The 17328-nt window shown below is 53.8% G+C and overlaps 1 protein-coding gene across 2 annotated transcripts; it reads left to right on the top strand.

The window, feature by feature from the left end:
• The first annotated feature begins 5791 nt into the window (after positions 1-5791).
• Positions 5792-16262, top strand: HOOK2 (hook microtubule tethering protein 2). Of its 2 annotated transcripts, none has more exons than XM_036242019.1 (22): positions 5792-5923; positions 6424-6509; positions 6578-6650; positions 7578-7628; positions 7732-7864; positions 7947-8014; positions 8384-8446; positions 8745-8825; positions 8921-9081; positions 9166-9306; positions 10458-10659; positions 11273-11383; positions 11483-11570; positions 11945-12014; positions 12659-12796; positions 12897-12984; positions 13182-13216; positions 15006-15088; positions 15172-15272; positions 15493-15603; positions 15672-15743; positions 15824-16262. In XM_036242019.1, exons 1-22 carry the CDS (start codon positions 5879-5881, stop codon positions 15962-15964), a joined length of 2142 nt encoding a protein of 713 aa, XP_036097912.1. In that variant the 5' UTR covers positions 5792-5878; the 3' UTR covers positions 15965-16262. The 2 variants fall into 2 exon arrangements, with proteins under 2 accessions (XP_036097912.1, XP_036097911.1); XM_036242018.1 differs by having other exon boundaries at positions 15169-15272.
• The last annotated feature ends 1066 nt before the right edge of the window (positions 16263-17328 follow it).

Raw genomic sequence — 17328 nt, 5'->3', positions numbered from 1 at the left:
GTTCTAATAGTGTCTGAACACCTCTCGTACAACTCTTGAGGCATTTGTGCTGAAAGTGACTGTCCCTCTCTCTGAGTCCATCAACATGCATGCATTGCCTCCCTATATCTGATTTACAGTCATCTGTCTGTCCTGTTTCTGGCCTGTCACATATGTCTCAAAGTACGTGTGACCATGCCACTGGATCAGCCAGGCTCTTGGCTCACCTGAATGTCTCTCTGTGCTTGTGTGCGGCATTATGTCCATCTTGTCTGTGTGCCAAGTTGATTTATCCTTGTCCACACACACCCTGCCTGCATGCTTCTGGCTTGTTGATGGCTTTGTGTGTTTGGCAGCATTTCAGTCTTGCCCCTGAGTCTACTCTGCCACTGTGTCTGTGTGAGACAGCCGCCGATGGCTCATCTTGCTCAGATGTGTGTCTGACCGACAATGTGTCCCAGGTTGGCACTCCCTCTGTGGCCAGGGGTTTGTGTGTGTGGATGGCTCTCTCAGAGTGACTGTATGTGTATACTCCTTGCAAACCCTCCCCCCCCAAGTCTGGCCACCCTGGGCCATGTTTACTCTGCCCCTAGCTGACTTCTGCCCTGCCCTGGGAGGGGCTGACCCTGCTGTCTGGTCTGTCCAGCCAGCAGTCCACAGGATGTTCCCTAGACTCTGTCTCCACCAACATCCCTTCCCTCGGGCCACCCTTGGGTCAGGACCCAGGATCCAGGGTATCAGGGGGTGGGGCTGCAGTATGGGGGCCCTGTCAGGGCCCCAGAATGAGGGTGGGGGTGGGGAGGAGACAGGACCAACAGGTTCTGCCTCATTCCTGTCCCGCCTCTCACTTCCTGGGTGCCAGCCCAGGGCAGGGGGTGGACAGTATGAACCCCAAGGCCTCAGAGTGCCTGGGTGGGGCAAGGCCTGCCCAGCAAGGACTCCCTCCTGCTAGACACCCTGACACTCAGGAGCCTGGGTCCTTCTGTGGGCCAAGACACCTTCCTGCTCTTGTGCCCAGCTCTGGATGCAAAGAGTCTCATCCATTATTCACCTAATCTCCAGAATGCCACTATGAGCTGGACATAATTATCCCCCATTTTCAGATGGGGAAACAGACCTAGACAGCAATGAGAGCAGAGGCAGGATCTGAACCCAGTTCTTGGGAATGCTACCCAAGACTCCCCAGCCAGCTCACCAAACACCTTCCCTTCTCTCTCTAAAAATGGTACATGTAGGGTAGAGTATGAACCTAGGCCCCCAGGAGGCTCAGTTCAAGGGGACACCCAGCTTGCTCTGAGTCAAAAGGGGCCTCTGGATGAAATGAATAAGAAAACGGCTTTAACCGTTTCATTGCCACGACGGGCTCTGCCAAAACTTCCTGTGGGCTGTGGGGGGAGGGCCGAAGGCTGGGTTCCCGGAGTTCTGAGGGGGTGGTGGTGGGGGTGCTGCTAATTCAGGGGTAGGGGTAAACTCTCTAGTGACCTTGGCTAGGATCAGGTAAGGGATGACACTGACACCCCCTCCCCCCTTGCTAGAGGGAAATCCCCTCCCCCGGAGCACGGAGCACGAGGTCCTCAGGACTTGGTTCTCAGCTTCCTCCCTCTTGAGGGGTCTCAGAGTCCGAGGTCCCCCTCCCCAAGGGCCTGAGTCACACTCGGGGAAAGCCGGAGGGGTGAGTCATGGGGGTAGAAAAGGGGTAGCAAGGTCCGCTGCTGCCAGGGGACCACCGGGCTGGCCTGAGTCACGCAGGCGCCGGCCTCGCTGACCCTAGCCCCCTTCCCTGGAGACAGGGAGCGGGAAGCGCGTGATCTGCAGACAACTAGAGCTAGAGGAAGAGCAGGAGGGGAGGAGAAGGGGCACACGGCCGCCCCGCGGGAAGCTCCAGTTCCCATGGTAACTGGGGGGTGTTCTTAGCTCGACGGGGTTCCTCCCCCCTCAGGGACGGCCCCCAGGCGCTGGGGAAGGCCCCGCGCGCTCTGTCGAGGGGCCACAAGTTTCATGTCGGGCAGGAAGGGGTTAACGGCGGCCCCCTCCCGGATTTCACCCGCGCCCTAAGGCCCGGATGGAGCTGGGCTATGCCCTGCGCGCCCCCGCAGTCGCCCCCGCACGCGCGCTCAGCCAGTCTAGTCCTTGCTCCCCGTGCTCGCACGCACGCACGACCGCGTCGGGCTCCACGCACGCAACAATCCCCGTCGTGTCTCACGTCACGCACGACGCACGCGCCCCCGCAGCCCGGGGAGGGAGCCCTCCCAGCAGAGAGCGGCAGGATGCAGTGCGCCGGAGACCCTCTGCGCACATCGTTTTCTCCACTGGGTGCTCTGTCTAATGTGACTTTAATACACTCCCCGGCAAGGTCACAAATTCTCCAAGGACCCACAGTGTTACACCTGCTACACGTTGGCAAAAACCTTCACTAGCCCAGCCAGTCCTGCAGCTAACGCGGATAGGGTCACATACACACATACGGAGAGCCAGATAGTGACACAGACACACTTGTCACCCACCGTTTGTGGTGGGGACACAGACAGGGCCGTCTTCATATACAGGCACTCTGATAAAGCCACAGCATCACCATCAAGACAAAGTAAGACAAAGTCTTGAATATCAGGACACATGATGGTCATGCTGTCTGTCATAGGGTCACCACAAATGGTGCACGAAGTAAAGTCGGTCACCGAGACAAACCCTGTTGCCACATACAGGGACATTCATATTGTTGTGGGGACATGGACAAACCAAGGACATATGACAGGGTCACACTGTCACAGAAAGACATATTATGGCTAGAAAGTAGGACACACAGAAATACAACCTAAACCCCCACTGAGGTACTGATTGTCACATACTTCTTACACAAAAGGACACAGGTATACAGACACAAAGCAAGGTCTCATAGAGAGCATATGTCCCAGTCCCTGACAGCCCCTCATGCCACACACCACCAAATCACATAGAAATAGCCTGTTGCATAAATTCTTAGGGCCCCAAGACACACAGAGAGCCCTGGCTGGTTTGGCTCAGCCTTTGGAACGTAGGCCTGCGGTGATCCAGAGACACCCGGGTTCGGTTCCCGCTAAGGGCATGTACATCGGTTGCAGTTTGTTCCCGGCCCTGGTTGGGTCATGCGGGTGACAATCACTCAATGTGTCCCTTTCACGTCAATGTCTCTCTCTCTCTCTCTCTCCCTCCCACTCTATCTGAACAAAATATGGAAAAATGTCCTCGAGTGAGGACTAGAAAACAAACAAAACAAAAACAAAATGTCTTTCATCAAAAACACACTGAGAGACCTAGGTGGATACAGACACACACCCATGCACACACAATCACAAACCCACCATCTCACACCCACATAAATGTGAGCTCAATTTCCACGGACAGGCACACTGACAGAAGGAGGGGGACAAGTTGGGAGTTTCTGGAGGGATGTCAGTGTCTGGAGGGCAAAGGGCCTGTCAAGAGTTAGTTCCCCACAGTATGTGGCATGGTGTCCACCCTATGGTTATAATTAGCCTTGGGGGAGGGGCACCATCCTCCAATTGCATGAACCCAGGGTCCCCATCCCAGCCTTTATGACTGGATCTCTGCCCAGATGTGAAGGCTGGAGGGTGGGGGCAGGGGTCCAGCTGTGGCCGCAGGGAGGGGCTGAGTCACCCGCTTCCCAGCAGTACTTCCCAGGCTGGGCCCATCTGTTCCTGGAAATAGACAGGAGGGGGTGGGGTCCCCAAACTAGCTAGGGGCTGCTGGCCCAGACCTGTACATTCTGTCCCTACAAAATGGGGGCCTCTAGACCATCCCCCAAATATGGGGGGCTTCCTCCACCAAAAATGGGGGGTTGCATCCTTCCCCCAGAATGTCCCTGCCCCAAAATGAAGGCTTTGATCTCTTTCATTGAAGGTACCCATATCCCCCAACAATGTGACTCACAGCATCCTATAATAGCGAGTACTGCTCTGAACACTGAGCTTCTCTGCCAACATTGGAGCTCCCTTTCACCCCAAATATGATATTCCTGTCACCCCAAATGAAGAGTTGTGGCTCCTGGACCCCAAAATTGATGGCACCCGTACTTTCTTTAAATATGGGAATTCAGGTCACTTGATAGCTAGAACACCCATACTACCACATCAACGTTAGAACAATTCAACTCGACGCTCCAAATATTTGGATTCCCAGATTCCTCCTAAACATCGAGATCTGTGTGGCTTTTGCAAACATTGGGGACCCCCAACCCAAATATTTGGTGATTGTAGTATGTCCCCAAATACTGAGCAACCAGGTCCTCTCACAAATACTCCCAGACACCCCGCCCTGCCATCCTTGTTCAGGAGCAGTCCTAGTTCCTGGTTCACCTTCCACTTCTACCCGGGGCCAAGATGGCCCTATTTTCCCCTGTTGGCAGCACCCTCTCCTCCGGTGAGTACGGATACGGGAGCCAGCAGCACTGGTTCCCACACCCGCAGGAAGGCAGTCCAGTCCAGAAGCCAGCACAGCCTGCGGACCCTTGTCCCCTTCCCGCTTTCTACCCCGCTCTAGGCAGTAGGGGCTGACAACTATGTGGGAAGGGGATGTGGGAGTGTAGACGAGCCTCCGAGGCCCCCAAGAGCGTGCGTGCAGCTGCGCATTTGAGTGGGCTGTAACCGCGTGTCTGGTGGTAGAGGGACCGTGTTCGTGCGAAGCGGCGTGGGCTGTGGTCACCTTGCCTAACTCGCTCTGGGGCAGGGTTGGCGGAGCCAGACTCTGGGTTGGAGAGATCAGCACGCCTCCCCTCAGACCTACACCCACCCCCAATGCAAAGCCCGCCCCTCCCTCCGGGTACCGCTAATAACCCCTAATTACTGCTCATTATGTCGCCCGCCCCTCCGGGGAGGGGCTGAGGGAGAACTCAAGCGTCAATGGGCGCGGGCCCGGGCTTTACCATTCCTCCTAAAGCTGGGTCCACCCAGAACCTGTTTCCTCGTCCGTGAACCGGGAATTAAAACACCACTTGCCATTTAGGGTCCAGGGGATATTTCACCCGCTTACATATTTAAGTCGCTAAGCGCAGGGACTGTATACTGTAGGCATTCAATAAATGGTGACTGCGATTTTATTGTTAACGCTCTTGTCATCCATTTCCTTTGAGCCCGCTCCACCTCCCAGGCCGGGTCTTAGATCCGACGCATGCTCTTCCGGTAGACTGTGTTCCTGCAGTCTGAGCGCCCCCTGGTGGGCCGCGGGGACCAGGCGATTTGGTCCGGGCTCTGATATAGGAGGACCCACGCTCTGGTCTCGGGCAGGGGAAGGCGCGGGGAACACTCAGTTGAAGATACACAGGCCGGGCAAGTGTGTCTGTCCACACTCTGGACACATGTCTGGCTGGATCATTCTGTCCTCGACCTAGGACTACATCGTGTCTCCTTATCTACCCAGGGGCAAGACTCCCAAGTCACTTCCACTAAGACCCTTTAGGATCCCCCCTCCAAGTCCAAAAAAAGTGTAATGGCCTGCCCCTCCCTCGCGCAGATAAAGGCTCCGATCTAGGGTGATTAGAAAGCAGACTTTCTTTCAGTTGAAGGGAAGGGACGTGAACTCCCCTGTATGATGCTGAGGAATGATTCTGAGGTCTTCGCTGCCCCTTGAAAGAGCCGGGAAGCGCAAAATTGGCCTAGACTGACCCCTAGCGGCAGGGCGGGCGCCCCAACGCTGCCCGCATCCAAGATGGCAGCACTGGAGGCCTGAGAAGGCACTGGGAAGAAATCACGTGTCCGGGGCGGGGCCTGCACCTAGGGGGCGGGGCGGGGCGGGGCGGTGCTCTAGGCCGAGCGGGAGGTCGAGGTTGCGGGCGCTCACTGGTCGCGGGTCTGAGGCGGCTGCGGTGGCGGGTCTCCGCGGCCGGGATCAAATCCGATCGGGAGCCATGAGCGTGGACAAGACCGAGCTATGTGGGTCTCTGTTCACCTGGGTAGGTCGGGGGTGGGGCCAGGGACAGGTGTGCGCCCGTTCTTCTCTCCCGGGAGCCTGGGCCTTGGTTCGGTTCACCTTTCGTTCTGGGGCTGGGAGGAGGAGGGAGGGGGTCGTCAGCTTAATGGGCCAATATTGGACTCTGGCCCTGAGCACCCGCCCCTGTAACGTAGAAGGTCTGCGTGGACAGAAAAGGTGAGGTCCCGCCCCTTCGTGGCTGGGTCACGTGGGGCAAAGGCACAGGTGATTTGGTTCCGCTCTGGCCTGGTCCCACAAGGTTTGTGGGACAGAGGTGAAGTGAGGCCACGCCCCCTCCGGTCCCAGGTGAGCAGAGGTCATTCTCCCAAGGAGCTGGCTTGCTGGAGCCACTGGCCAGCTCCTGACCAACCATTGAAGTTCAACCGTATGAAGTTCCTGCTGACCAGAAAAGTCTGCAACGGGGGAGTGATTCGGTGATCCCAGGCCTTGACACTGCCCGTTGCGCTTTCCTCTTCCCTACAGTTGCAGACGTTCCACATCCCATCCCCCTGTACCAGCCCCCAGGACTTGAGCAGTGGCCTGGCAGTAGCCTATGTGCTGAACCAGATGTGAGTGAGGCTGAGGGGGGGGTCCCAAAATGGTCCCCCAGAAGCTCATCCCACCTTCTCACCCCCAGAGACCCTTCTTGGTTCAACGAGGCCTGGCTCCAGCGCATCTCAGAAGACCCAGGTCCCAACTGGAGGCTGAAGGTGACAGGTGGACTCTACTGGGGGACAGCCTGGTGAAGAGATGATCAGGGAAGGGTCAGCTAGATATAGTTCCTGGGTAATGGACAGACAGATCTGGTTAGGAAAAGGGAGAGATATCTGGTGATTAGTCAACTATTTGTTTTTCCATTCATCCATCCAGCAGGCCTGGGCGTGCAGCAAGGAGTAACAACAACCTGCATGCACAAACATAAATGTTGACTTCCAATGGCAATAAGTTGTATAAAGATAATAAAGTAGGCCAGGAGTGAGAACAACTGGGTGTTGGAGGACAGTTACTCCATATAGGCTGATATCCATGTAAGATTTGGAGGAATGGTATTCCAGGCTATGGAACAGCAAATGTAAAGGCCCTGAGTTGAGAATAAGCTTGGTGTGATTGAGGAATGACAGAGAAATTGGAACAGAAAGCAAAGGAAAGGTATATGAGGTCATCAGGGGCCTGGCAGGCTGGGGCAGAGAGGTGGATTCTATTTTAAGTGCTGTGCAAAGTCAAGGAAGGGTTTTAGCAGAGGAAAGACACAACCTGGCTTGGGCTTGAAAAAGCTCCCTCTGACTGCTTGGAAAGGAATGGAGAGTGGAAGCTGAGACAGGGCTGGTGCAATAATCCAGGGGAGAGCTAATAGTGGCTAGGGCCAAAGCATGGTGGGGCAGGTGGTGAGAAGTGATTGGGTTCTGGGGACATTTGAACAAGATGAACAGGTGGATAAAAAAGGCAGGCAACCAGACAGATCAGGGCTAGGAGAGGGGACGTTCAGAGAGAGAATGAGGCCAAACAGGATGAGACGATCAGGGATTGGCAGGGGAAGTGGAAAGAAAAGGATGGGGTAGATAGATTCAGAGTGCGGGCTGCCTGACCTCTTGTGGGGGGCTCTGGAACTCTGGATACAATTCCTTGTTTCTCCTTAGGTCAGCAACCTGAAGACAATCTTACAGAGCTTGGTGGAGTACTCCCGGGATGTGAGTAACTATAAAGAGATTCAGGGTATTGTACTGGGAGAAAGAGGAGAATCCGTGAGCCCCTGACACCCACCCACTCATCCATCCTCCCACTTATCCTCAGGTCCTAGGACATCCCATTTTGGAGCAGCACCTCCCAGACATGAGCCTCATTGGCCAATTCTCAGACCCTGGAGAGCTCGGGAAGCTGCTTCAGCTGGTGCTGGGCTGTGCCATCAGTTGCGAAAAAAAGCAGGGTATGGGGGTTATGGGATTCCTAGGGGAAGGCCCAAGGAAATCCTCCTCCCCAACCTCAGTCTCCTCAACCTTGGTCTCCAGAGCACATCCAGAGAATTATGACACTGGAGGAATCAGTTCAGCATGTGGTGATGGAAGCCATCCAGGAGGTAGGTGGGGGTGCCCAATGTGGCAAGGAGCTGCAGGGGAGGGAACATCTCCAGGGCAGAGGCAGCTGGGCACAGACTCTGCCCTGGTAAGTTCTGGGCTTTGCCTGTAACTCAGCTGGCCAGATTTCCCTGTCTCATGTCTGCCAGCTCCTCCCAGCTCTAAGTCACAGTCTAGCTCTAAGTCACAATCAGAGGACCACACTTCCCTGTGTGCTAGACCCATGGCAGGAGGGCAGCCTTCAGGTTGGGGTTATAGAGAAATGGCTTTGGGGACAGGAAAGTGGAGAGGTTCTCAGGCTGGATCATAGAAGGCTTGAAGGCTGCCCTCAGAGGGCCATCTCATCTCAGTGCCACCCCATTTCCCTCCAGCTCATGACCAAAGACACCCCTGATGTCTTGTCATTGGAGACATATGGGAACTTTGACAATCAGGTAAGGGGTTGGGGACCTGGTCAGGGTCCTGACCCTATTACTGATTATTAGGATTGCCTAAGTAAGAACGATATCTTTTAGCCTGAAAACCACCTCTATCCCTCAGGGCCTAGCCTGTTTCCTTACTGGGTACCCAGGATTCCCAAATCACCTTCTTCCAGTCCCCTGGGATTCCAGCTTTCTCTTCTTAGATCCTGAGGTTTCTTGAATCCCTCCTCTCTGCCCCTAGAGATCCCAGCCTCCTTCCCCCTTGATTCCTAAGTTCCTTGCTCCTCCCCACCCCCACCCCTCTCATCAGTCCCGAAGGTACTACTTCCTGAGTGAAGAGGCTGATGAGGGGGATGAACTGCGGCAGCGCTGTCTGGACCTGGAACGGCAGGTGGGCCTAAAGTGGGGGGACCACAGGTGTTTCCAGGGCAGGGTTACCTGCATAGCCCCCTTCTTAGCTCTGGTTCACTGCACCCCTGCCCACAGCTGGTGCTCCTGTCAGAGGAGAAGCAGAGCCTGGCTCAGGAGAACGCAGTGCTTCGGCAGCGGGTGGGCCAGCTGGAGGGCGAGGTCACCATGGGCCTCACTACCAAGAAGCTGCTGCTGCTACAGTCCCAGCTGGAGCAGCTACAGGAAGAGAACTTCAGGTGTGGGCGCTGGGTTGGGACCAGGCAGGCCATGGGATTGGGGTGGGTGCAGTCCCCTCATGTTTCCACCCCACACACCCCCAGGCTAGAGACCAGCAGGGAGGACGATCATCTTCGATGCTTGGAGCTGGAACGGGAGGTCACTGAGCTGCAGCATCGGAACCAGGCGCTGACCAGCCTGGCCCAGGAGGCACAGGCCCTGAAGGATGAGATGGATGAGCTGCGGTGAGTGATGGGTTCCTGGGTCCCCACCACACATCCCATTTCCAGAGTGCCCCTCTGATGCCACTGTACCTCTGTAACCCTGAAATGCCCAGTAGACCCCCATAATGTCCTCTAGACTCCACAGTGCCATCCTGAACCTCACCGCACTATCCTGGACTCTGGATACCACCAAGCCCCCTGGACCCATGGTATCCTCCAGGACCCACACCTGTTATTCCACATCGTATTGCCCAAACCTCATTGCATCCCTGTGACCACAGCAGGCCAAGGGCCCCTCACAATGCTCCCCAGACCCCACTGCATCATTCTGGGTTTTATCATATTTTAATTTTTTTAGAGAGAGAAAGGGAGAGAGAGAGAAACATCGATTTTTGTTGTTCTACTCATTCATGCATTCACTCGTTGACTCCTGTATGTGCCCTGACTGGGGATCAAACCCATAACTTTGGTGCATCAGGACGATGCTCTAACCAACTGAGCTATCTGGCCAGGGATCCACCCCCCACCCCAATCTGGGTCTTATCATGCCCCAGGATCCCACAGTGCACTAATCTTGCCATTCCTTGTAATTTCCACTGTGCCCCTCATGACATGACTGACTCCACTTTACCCTGGCAACCCCAATGTGCTTAGTGGGACCCCACAGCACTCACTTCCTCAACTTCACTGTCCCTTCTGTACCTTCAAAGGGCTCCCCTGTGACCCCATGGCATCTCTGTAATGTTAAACTTCAAGGACCCCATGATGCTCTGCCCCAAAGCTCTCCCATGACCTCACCATCTCCCGTACATCCACAGTGCCCACATCAACCCCATAGTCACCTCATGACCCCAAAGTGTTCTTGGGGGCTCCTCAATCTCTCTGAACCCCCATCATTTTCCCTGTAATCCCACAGCCATTTTGTGTTTCCATGGTGCCACTCCTAAGCATCCCTGATTATAACCCTGGTTAGCATTGACACTTAGGCTCCCTTTAACTCCCCTAAGAATCCCCAATAGCATGGCCCAGGCTAACCTCAACCTTTAAGACCCACCATCTCTAACTTAAATGCTCCCAGACTGAAATGATCCCTTCTGCCCTGAGGGCCTTGCATTCAGGCTGAACCCTGACTTCAGATCCCAGCCATTTCTCCCCACTTGCCCCTCCCCCAGGCAGTCCTCAGAGCGTGCTGGGCAGCTAGAGGCCACACTGAGCAGCTGCCGGAGCCGCCTGGGGGAGCTCAGGGAGCTGCGGCGACAGGTGCGGCAGCTGGAGGAACGCAACACCGGCCACGCAGAGCGCACACAGCAGCTAGAGGATGAGCTGCGCCGGGCTGGCTCTCTGCGTGCCCAGCTGGAGGTGCAACGGCGGCAGGTGCGGCAGGGGCTGGGGTGCAGGGAAGCATGGGAGCCTGTGCCTGTACTGGGGCAGGGTAGAGGGGGCCTTATGTGGTGCTGAGCCCCTTAGAAGTGGGGATCCTCAAGTGGTACTGAGCCCCTTAGAAATGAGTGCTCTCTTGTTTATATATATGTGGGTCATGCCCTTTAGGCAGGCAAGCTGCTCTCTAAATTTTAGAATACGCCTCTTATCTTTTTTTAAAAATTTTTTTTCTCTATTGATTTTAGAGACAGGAAGGGAGAGGGGGAGAGAGAGAGAGCGAGTGAGAGAGAGAGAGAGAGAGAGAAAGAAATATCAATAAGAGAGAACATGGACTGGCTGCCTCCCACGCCCTCGCATGCTCCCTACTGGGGACCCGGCCCACAACCCGGGCATGTGCCCTGACCAGCAATCTAAGGGGTGACCTCCTGGTGCATGGGTTGATGCTCATCCACTGAGCCACACCTTTGGGGCAGGACATGCCCCTTGTCTTAAACTCAGCCCTTCTAATTCTTTGAGGCTGGGTCCTCTGGCCCCACCCCTTCACTTTGAACTCAGCCCCTGCCCCTCCTTCCCACTCTTCAGGTCCTTACACCTCCCCTCTGTTCAGGTTCAGGAACTGCAGGGCCAGCGGCAGGAGGAGGCCATGAAGGCTGAGAAATGGCTATTTGAATGTCGCAATCTGGAGGAAAAGTATGAGTCGGTGACAAAGGAGAAAGAGGTGAGGCTGTGGTCCTACCACCCAAGCCCTGTCCTGTCCCATCATGGGGTAGCCCACTTGAGTGAGCCTCAAGTGGTGTTTTGCACCCCTTCCCTCCAGCGGCTGTTGGCTGAGCGGGATTCACTGAGGGAGGCCAATGAGGAATTGCGCTGTGCCCAGCTGCAGCCTCGGGGACCAACCCAGACTGGTGAGTTTGGGGCCCATCCTGGGATCCTAGGTGTGTGTGTGGCCTGGGATGCTGTTAGGACAGGCAGAAAAGGCAGTGTCTCTGGGCTTGTCCAGGCTGGCAGCAGAGCTAGGCTGGGAGCAGAGCTAAGCCATGCTGGAGGAGCACTGGAGGGGAAGGGCGATAAGGGCCAACAGAAGGCAGGAGCTGTCCTCCTGAGCTCAGGGTGGGACCAAGCAAGCATCATGGTTCCTTGTTAGGAGGGGGGTATGGGTGGGGGCTTATGTCAAGCCAGGCTTTTGGCTGTACTTGAGCCCTCAAAGATGATTCTTGGGAAGAGGACCCTAGGAGTGGGAGCTGTGCAGCTACTTGAAAACTTTTCTCACATTCTCCAGACCCCTCACTGGATCCAACCTCACCAGCTGTGGAAAACTTAGCAGCGGAGATCCTACCTGAGGAGCTTAGGTATCCTGTGGTCACTCAGAATTTTGGCCTCACCTGGCCTGCCAGTACTCACCCTTAGCTCTGCCATCAGTGCCCTGCCAGCTTGGTTCAATTCCCAAGTACTAGGTTCCCAAATCCTAGCCGGACTTCTAGACTCTCCCATTCCTAATCCTGCTTTACTTGTCTGGGCCTCTAGCCTTCTTGGTGGCATGCCTCTCCAGGATCCATCTTCAGTGCACAAGTTAGATCCAAACCGTCTGGCTCCACTAACCATACAAAAATCTTATGCCCCAGCCCTGCGCATATAGGATTCTGCCCCCAGGGCACATCCCTGTCCTCAGTGTAGCTCTTGATAGATTTAGTGCCCTGTGTTCTGCCCAAATGGGCTCTCCTACCCCAGCTCTTCCCATTCCTGCGTCTTGCTTTCCTGCAGCCCCTTCCCTAAGTGTTCAAACCAATTCCTGTATCCCGCCCTTGCTTGGCACCACCCCTAGGCCCAACTCATAGCCCTGCCCACTTTGGTCCCCTAGAGCTCCGCTCACCACCTGGGGCTCTGTCCCCAGGACTCTAGTCCTACCCTAAGGCTCTGTCCCTTTCATAGTCCCCTCCGCCAGGTTTGTGGGGTAACTGGTCCTCAGTCCTGTTCAGCTCTTGCTTGTCCGCAGGGAGACGCTCCAGCAGCTTCAGCTGGAGAACAAGCGTCTGTGCCAGCAGGAGGCGGCCGACCGGGAGCGGCAGGAGGAGCTGCAGCGCCACCTGGAGGAGGCTAACCGCGCGCGCCATCAGCTGGAGACACAGCACCGGTGAGGACAGGGTGCAGGGGCCCAGGGGCCAGCATGGAGACTGGTTGGGGGCCAGGCGAAGGGCCGGTGCATTCACTGAGCGGCCGCCTACCCCCTGCAGGCTGAGCCAGCAGCAGCTATTGGATCTGCGGGTCCAGGTGGAGGACTTACAGAAGGCACTGCAGGAGCAGGGGGGCAAGACCGAGGACGTGAGTGCCTACCTCCTTCTTGCCTGGCCCTCCCTCTTGCTCCCCAATAACTCTCTTTTCTTTTCCCACCTGCTGATCGATTCCCCATGCAGTCCATTGTAAGTACCATGGGCCTGGGGTGACACCCCTTCCCTTACTCCGGGAAAGGATTGGGACCTCTGGACCCCCATCCAACCGGTGCTTCTTCTCTCCCCCAGCCTACCTTATTGAAGAGGAAGCTAGAGGAACATCTGTGAGTCCCAGAGGGATGGTGGTGGGGGAGACTGGGGCAAAGGTATGATAGATGGGGAGGTGTCCAGGGAGATTCATTTGTGAGGAGAGCAAGTCAGCAGAAATACAGACTGAAGGTTCAGATTTAGTAGGATCTTAAAGACCAAGGGAAGCAGTAAAGATTGTTTTGGGGGAGCAGTGGGGGAGCCACAGAGGGAATTTCATCAAGGTATTCTTGCTTTGCTGAAAGTGATAGTCGTATTTTACTTTTTACATTGCTAAAAAAGAAACTTTTACTTATTTATTATTATTGTTATTATTATTTTTAACCCTCACATGAGGATATTTTTTGCATTTCTGAGAGAGTGGAAGGGCGAGAGAGAGAGAAACATTGATGTGAGAGATACACATCGATTGATTGCCTTCTGCACACACCTGAACCAGGGCCTGGAACTGAACCTGCAACCCAGGCATGGGCCCTTGGTTAGGAATCAAACCCACTACTCTTTCATTTGCAGGCCGATGCTCTAACTGCTGAGCCAAATCGGCCAGGGCTCACATTGATGTTTCTCTCTCTCTCTCTTTCTCTCTCTCCCTCCCTCTCACTCTCTCTAAAAATTAATGGAAAAATATCCTCGGGTGAGGATTAACATAGATGATTGATAGATAGATAGATAGATAGATAGATTAACATAGATGATTGATAGATAGATAGATTAACATAGATGATTGATAGATAGATAGATAGATAGATTAACATAGATGATAGATAGATAGATAGATAGATAGATAGATAGATAGAATAGAAAGAAAGAAAAATATAGCAGCCTGATTCTGCCTGAAAGGTTGCAGGTTCTATTCCTGGTTGGTCGGAGCATGTATGGGAGGCAACTAATTGATGTTTCTCTCTTGTATCAATGTTTCTGTCTTCAGGTGAGGATAAAAAATATATATATAGTGGCCTGTGTCAACTGGGGTTCCATGGAGAATCTAGGCCTTACTGAAAATGATTTGGGTGGTTGTTTTCTCAGTTCTGGCCAAGGATGGAATGTAGAGGAGGCTGACAGAAAAAGTTATTTTCTTACAGAGGCTGGATACCTGGGGGCATTAGGTTTAATTCTCCTATTAGAATTCTAGTCCAGAAGGGCTGGCCTGTAGTATTTTTTTGTGAATATCATAATGTATTTAACTCATTCTTTCTAGGTATTTGCAATTTCAAACAAAGCAAAGAAGTGTAAAACTTTGCACATGCATTGTTTCACTTGTGTGCAAATATATCACAAAAGTGGAATTGGTGGCTCAGGGGACACATGCCTTTGTAATTTTAGTAGATGTAGCTATTAGATGTTATACTATGTTTCACTTTCAGTGCACAATAATAGTGTCACCTACAGGGAGTGTTATAAAATCTTTTGTGTTTTACCACTGGTGGCAAAGGGCACTAAACCTAGTTACAACTTGTAGTTTGCATTTCCTTTTGTTGTAAGAGATTTGCATTCTAGAAAGATCACTGGCTGCTGGGTAGAGAATGGAACTGAGGGGTTGAGAGTAGAAGAGACTGGCAAAGGGTAGTGGTGGCTGGATCAGCACATGAGCTGTGAAATAGAAGTGGACAGATAGGGGCTGGTCCAGGGGTCACCTGACTAGGGGTCTGGAGGGTTGTGGCTCTGGTGGCAGAGGAGGCGGTGGGGCCAGAGCACACAGCCCCTGTGCTTGGGAGGCAGGCAGAGAGATTGTAGCCATGCAGGGGCACTTCTAGCCAGCTGGGAATGCCTTGGTTATCACCACTGCTTTTTGTCCCCTGCCTGCAGGCAGAAGCTGCATGAAGCGGATCTGGAGCTGCAGCGGAAGCGCGAGTACATTGAGGAGCTGGAGCCACCCACCGACAGCAGCAGTGAGCGGTGTTTGGCAGCCAGATTGGTGGGAGGAGTCCTGAGCTTGGTGTGGAGCTGAGGGGCCACCTTGTTCCCCCAGCAGACCAGCGTATCGAGGAGCTTCAGGACAGCCTACAGAAGAAGGATGCAGACTTGCGGGCCATGGAGGAGCGGTACCGCCGCTATGTGGACAAAGCACGCACGGTGAGGATGCTGAGTGACCTCTTGCCCAGGCTGCTGCCTCCCATTGGGTCATGCTTCCCACCAGTTTGCACATCTCTGCCTGCCCATCCCCACACCTGTCATACCTCATCATGTCACAGACTTCTACACCACAGCCATGAGTTGTCACATTACATACCCCAATGAATCGAACAGCCTGCGAGGCCAAGGTCACCCATGCTGTGTCTTCCCCAACTCCTAGGTCATACAGACCCTGGAACCAAAGCAGCGGCCACCTGGGGGGGCGCTTCCAGAACTCCATACCTTGAGGACACAGCTCCGGGAGCGGGAAGTCCGAATCCGGCACCTGGAGGTGAGTGCCCTTATCCCTTCTCACTGCCCTCAGTATATCCAGGCCCTTGACTATTGCATCCTTGGCAGATGGACTTTGAGAAGAATCGAAGTCAGCGGGAGCAGGAAGAAAAGCTGCTCATCAGTGCCTGGTATAATATGGTGAGTGTACCAGTACCAAGGCTGCAGTGTTGGGGGCATTCCTTGGGCTCACCTAATGCCAAGCACACCCCTCCCTCCAGGGCATGGCCTTGCAGCAGCGAGCAGGGGAAGAGCGGGCACCTACCCATGCTCAGTCATTCCTGGCACAGCAGCGGCTGGCCACCAACACTCGCCGTGGGTCCCTGGGACGCTTGAACATACGCCCCAAAGACAAGCACTGATGGACCTCAGGATCCTGCCACCTGCCCAGCCTGTCAGTGCTTAATTCATCCTAGATTCCTCCAACTCCCCTGGTGCCCAGCATCATGCCTGGGTTAGCTGAGAGCCTTGAGGTCTTGACGTGTCTTTTGCTCTCCTGGATGAGACAAGAGTGCAGAACAGGGTGGGAGGCAGGTATGGGTCTGTCCTTTTTAGCAATGTGATTTTTATTCTTAATATTCTCCCTGAAATTAATGAGCTTCCAGGGTAGAGAGAGTGATTTTATATTTGAGAAGAAAATAATAAAGACTTTCAATCTGCCCTGGCTGGACTCTGGGCAGTGAGGTGAGGGAGAGAAGATGGGCCCGGGACTCAGACCACTGCTTTTAAGAAAGGCCTGGCTTGTGGTCTTACTAAAGTATGAGTGACTGATAGTGCCCAGTGAGAGTCATATTTGCATTTGGGTAACTGTGCATGTGTGGTAGGTTTTAAGGAAGCTTCAGACAAAAATCCCTGCCTTATGGAGCTGTTATTTTCTTTCTTTTTAATTGATTTTTAGAGAGAGAGGAAGGGAGAGGGAGAGAAAGATAGAAACAGGGAGAGAGAGATAAAAACATCAATGAGAGAGGACATCGACTGGCTGCCTCCTGCATGCCCCCCACTGGGAACTGGGCCTACAACTTGGGCATGTGCCCTGACCCGGAATCGAACTGGCGACCTCTTGGTGCATGGGTCAGTGCTCAACCACTGAGCTACACTAGCCAGGTGAAGCTGTTATTTTCAATGAAGGGAGACAGACAATAAAGGAAAAAGATAACAGTTTTATGTAAGGAGATCAATGGAGATAAAGCAGACAAAAGTGATGGAGATGTAGGAGGTGGATTTTGGAAGTGGCAATTTAAAAAAATTTTTTCTAAGAATTTATTTGAACCAGATTCACATGATGGGGAGCAGGATCTCAAATGCTCTGGGAGGTGGCAATTTTTTGTAAAAGGTCAGCAAAGAGGCCTAGCCAAGGAAATGACATAACTTAAGCACAGAACTGAAGGAGATGAGGGAGGGGCCACCTGGGTATCTGGGAAAGAGCAATCCAGCCAGAGGGAACAGCATGTGCAAAGGCCCTGAGATGAGACCTTGCTTGGTGGGTTAGAGGGACAGTGTGGAGTGAATGAAGGGAAGGGAGGAGATGAAGGCAGGGAGATTGTTCAGGGCCTTGTGAGCTGTGGGAAAGCCTTTAGCTTTTATTCTAATTAAGGTGGAAGTCATGGAGGGTTCTAAGCAAAGGAGGGATATTACCTGATTCAAGTGTTCATAGGCTCCCTTTGGCTGCTGTGGAAGGAACTGATTGTGGGGGGTTAGGGCTACAGTTGGGAGACTAGGGCAGAGG

This window comes from Molossus molossus, unplaced genomic scaffold (genome assembly GCF_014108415.1).
Source record: "Molossus molossus isolate mMolMol1 unplaced genomic scaffold, mMolMol1.p scaffold_m16_p_4, whole genome shotgun sequence".
Classification (NCBI taxonomy): Eukaryota; Metazoa; Chordata; class Mammalia; order Chiroptera; family Molossidae; genus Molossus; species Molossus molossus.
Note: the sequence above shows the minus strand (reverse complement) of the source record. Positions and strands in the feature narration are given on the sequence as shown.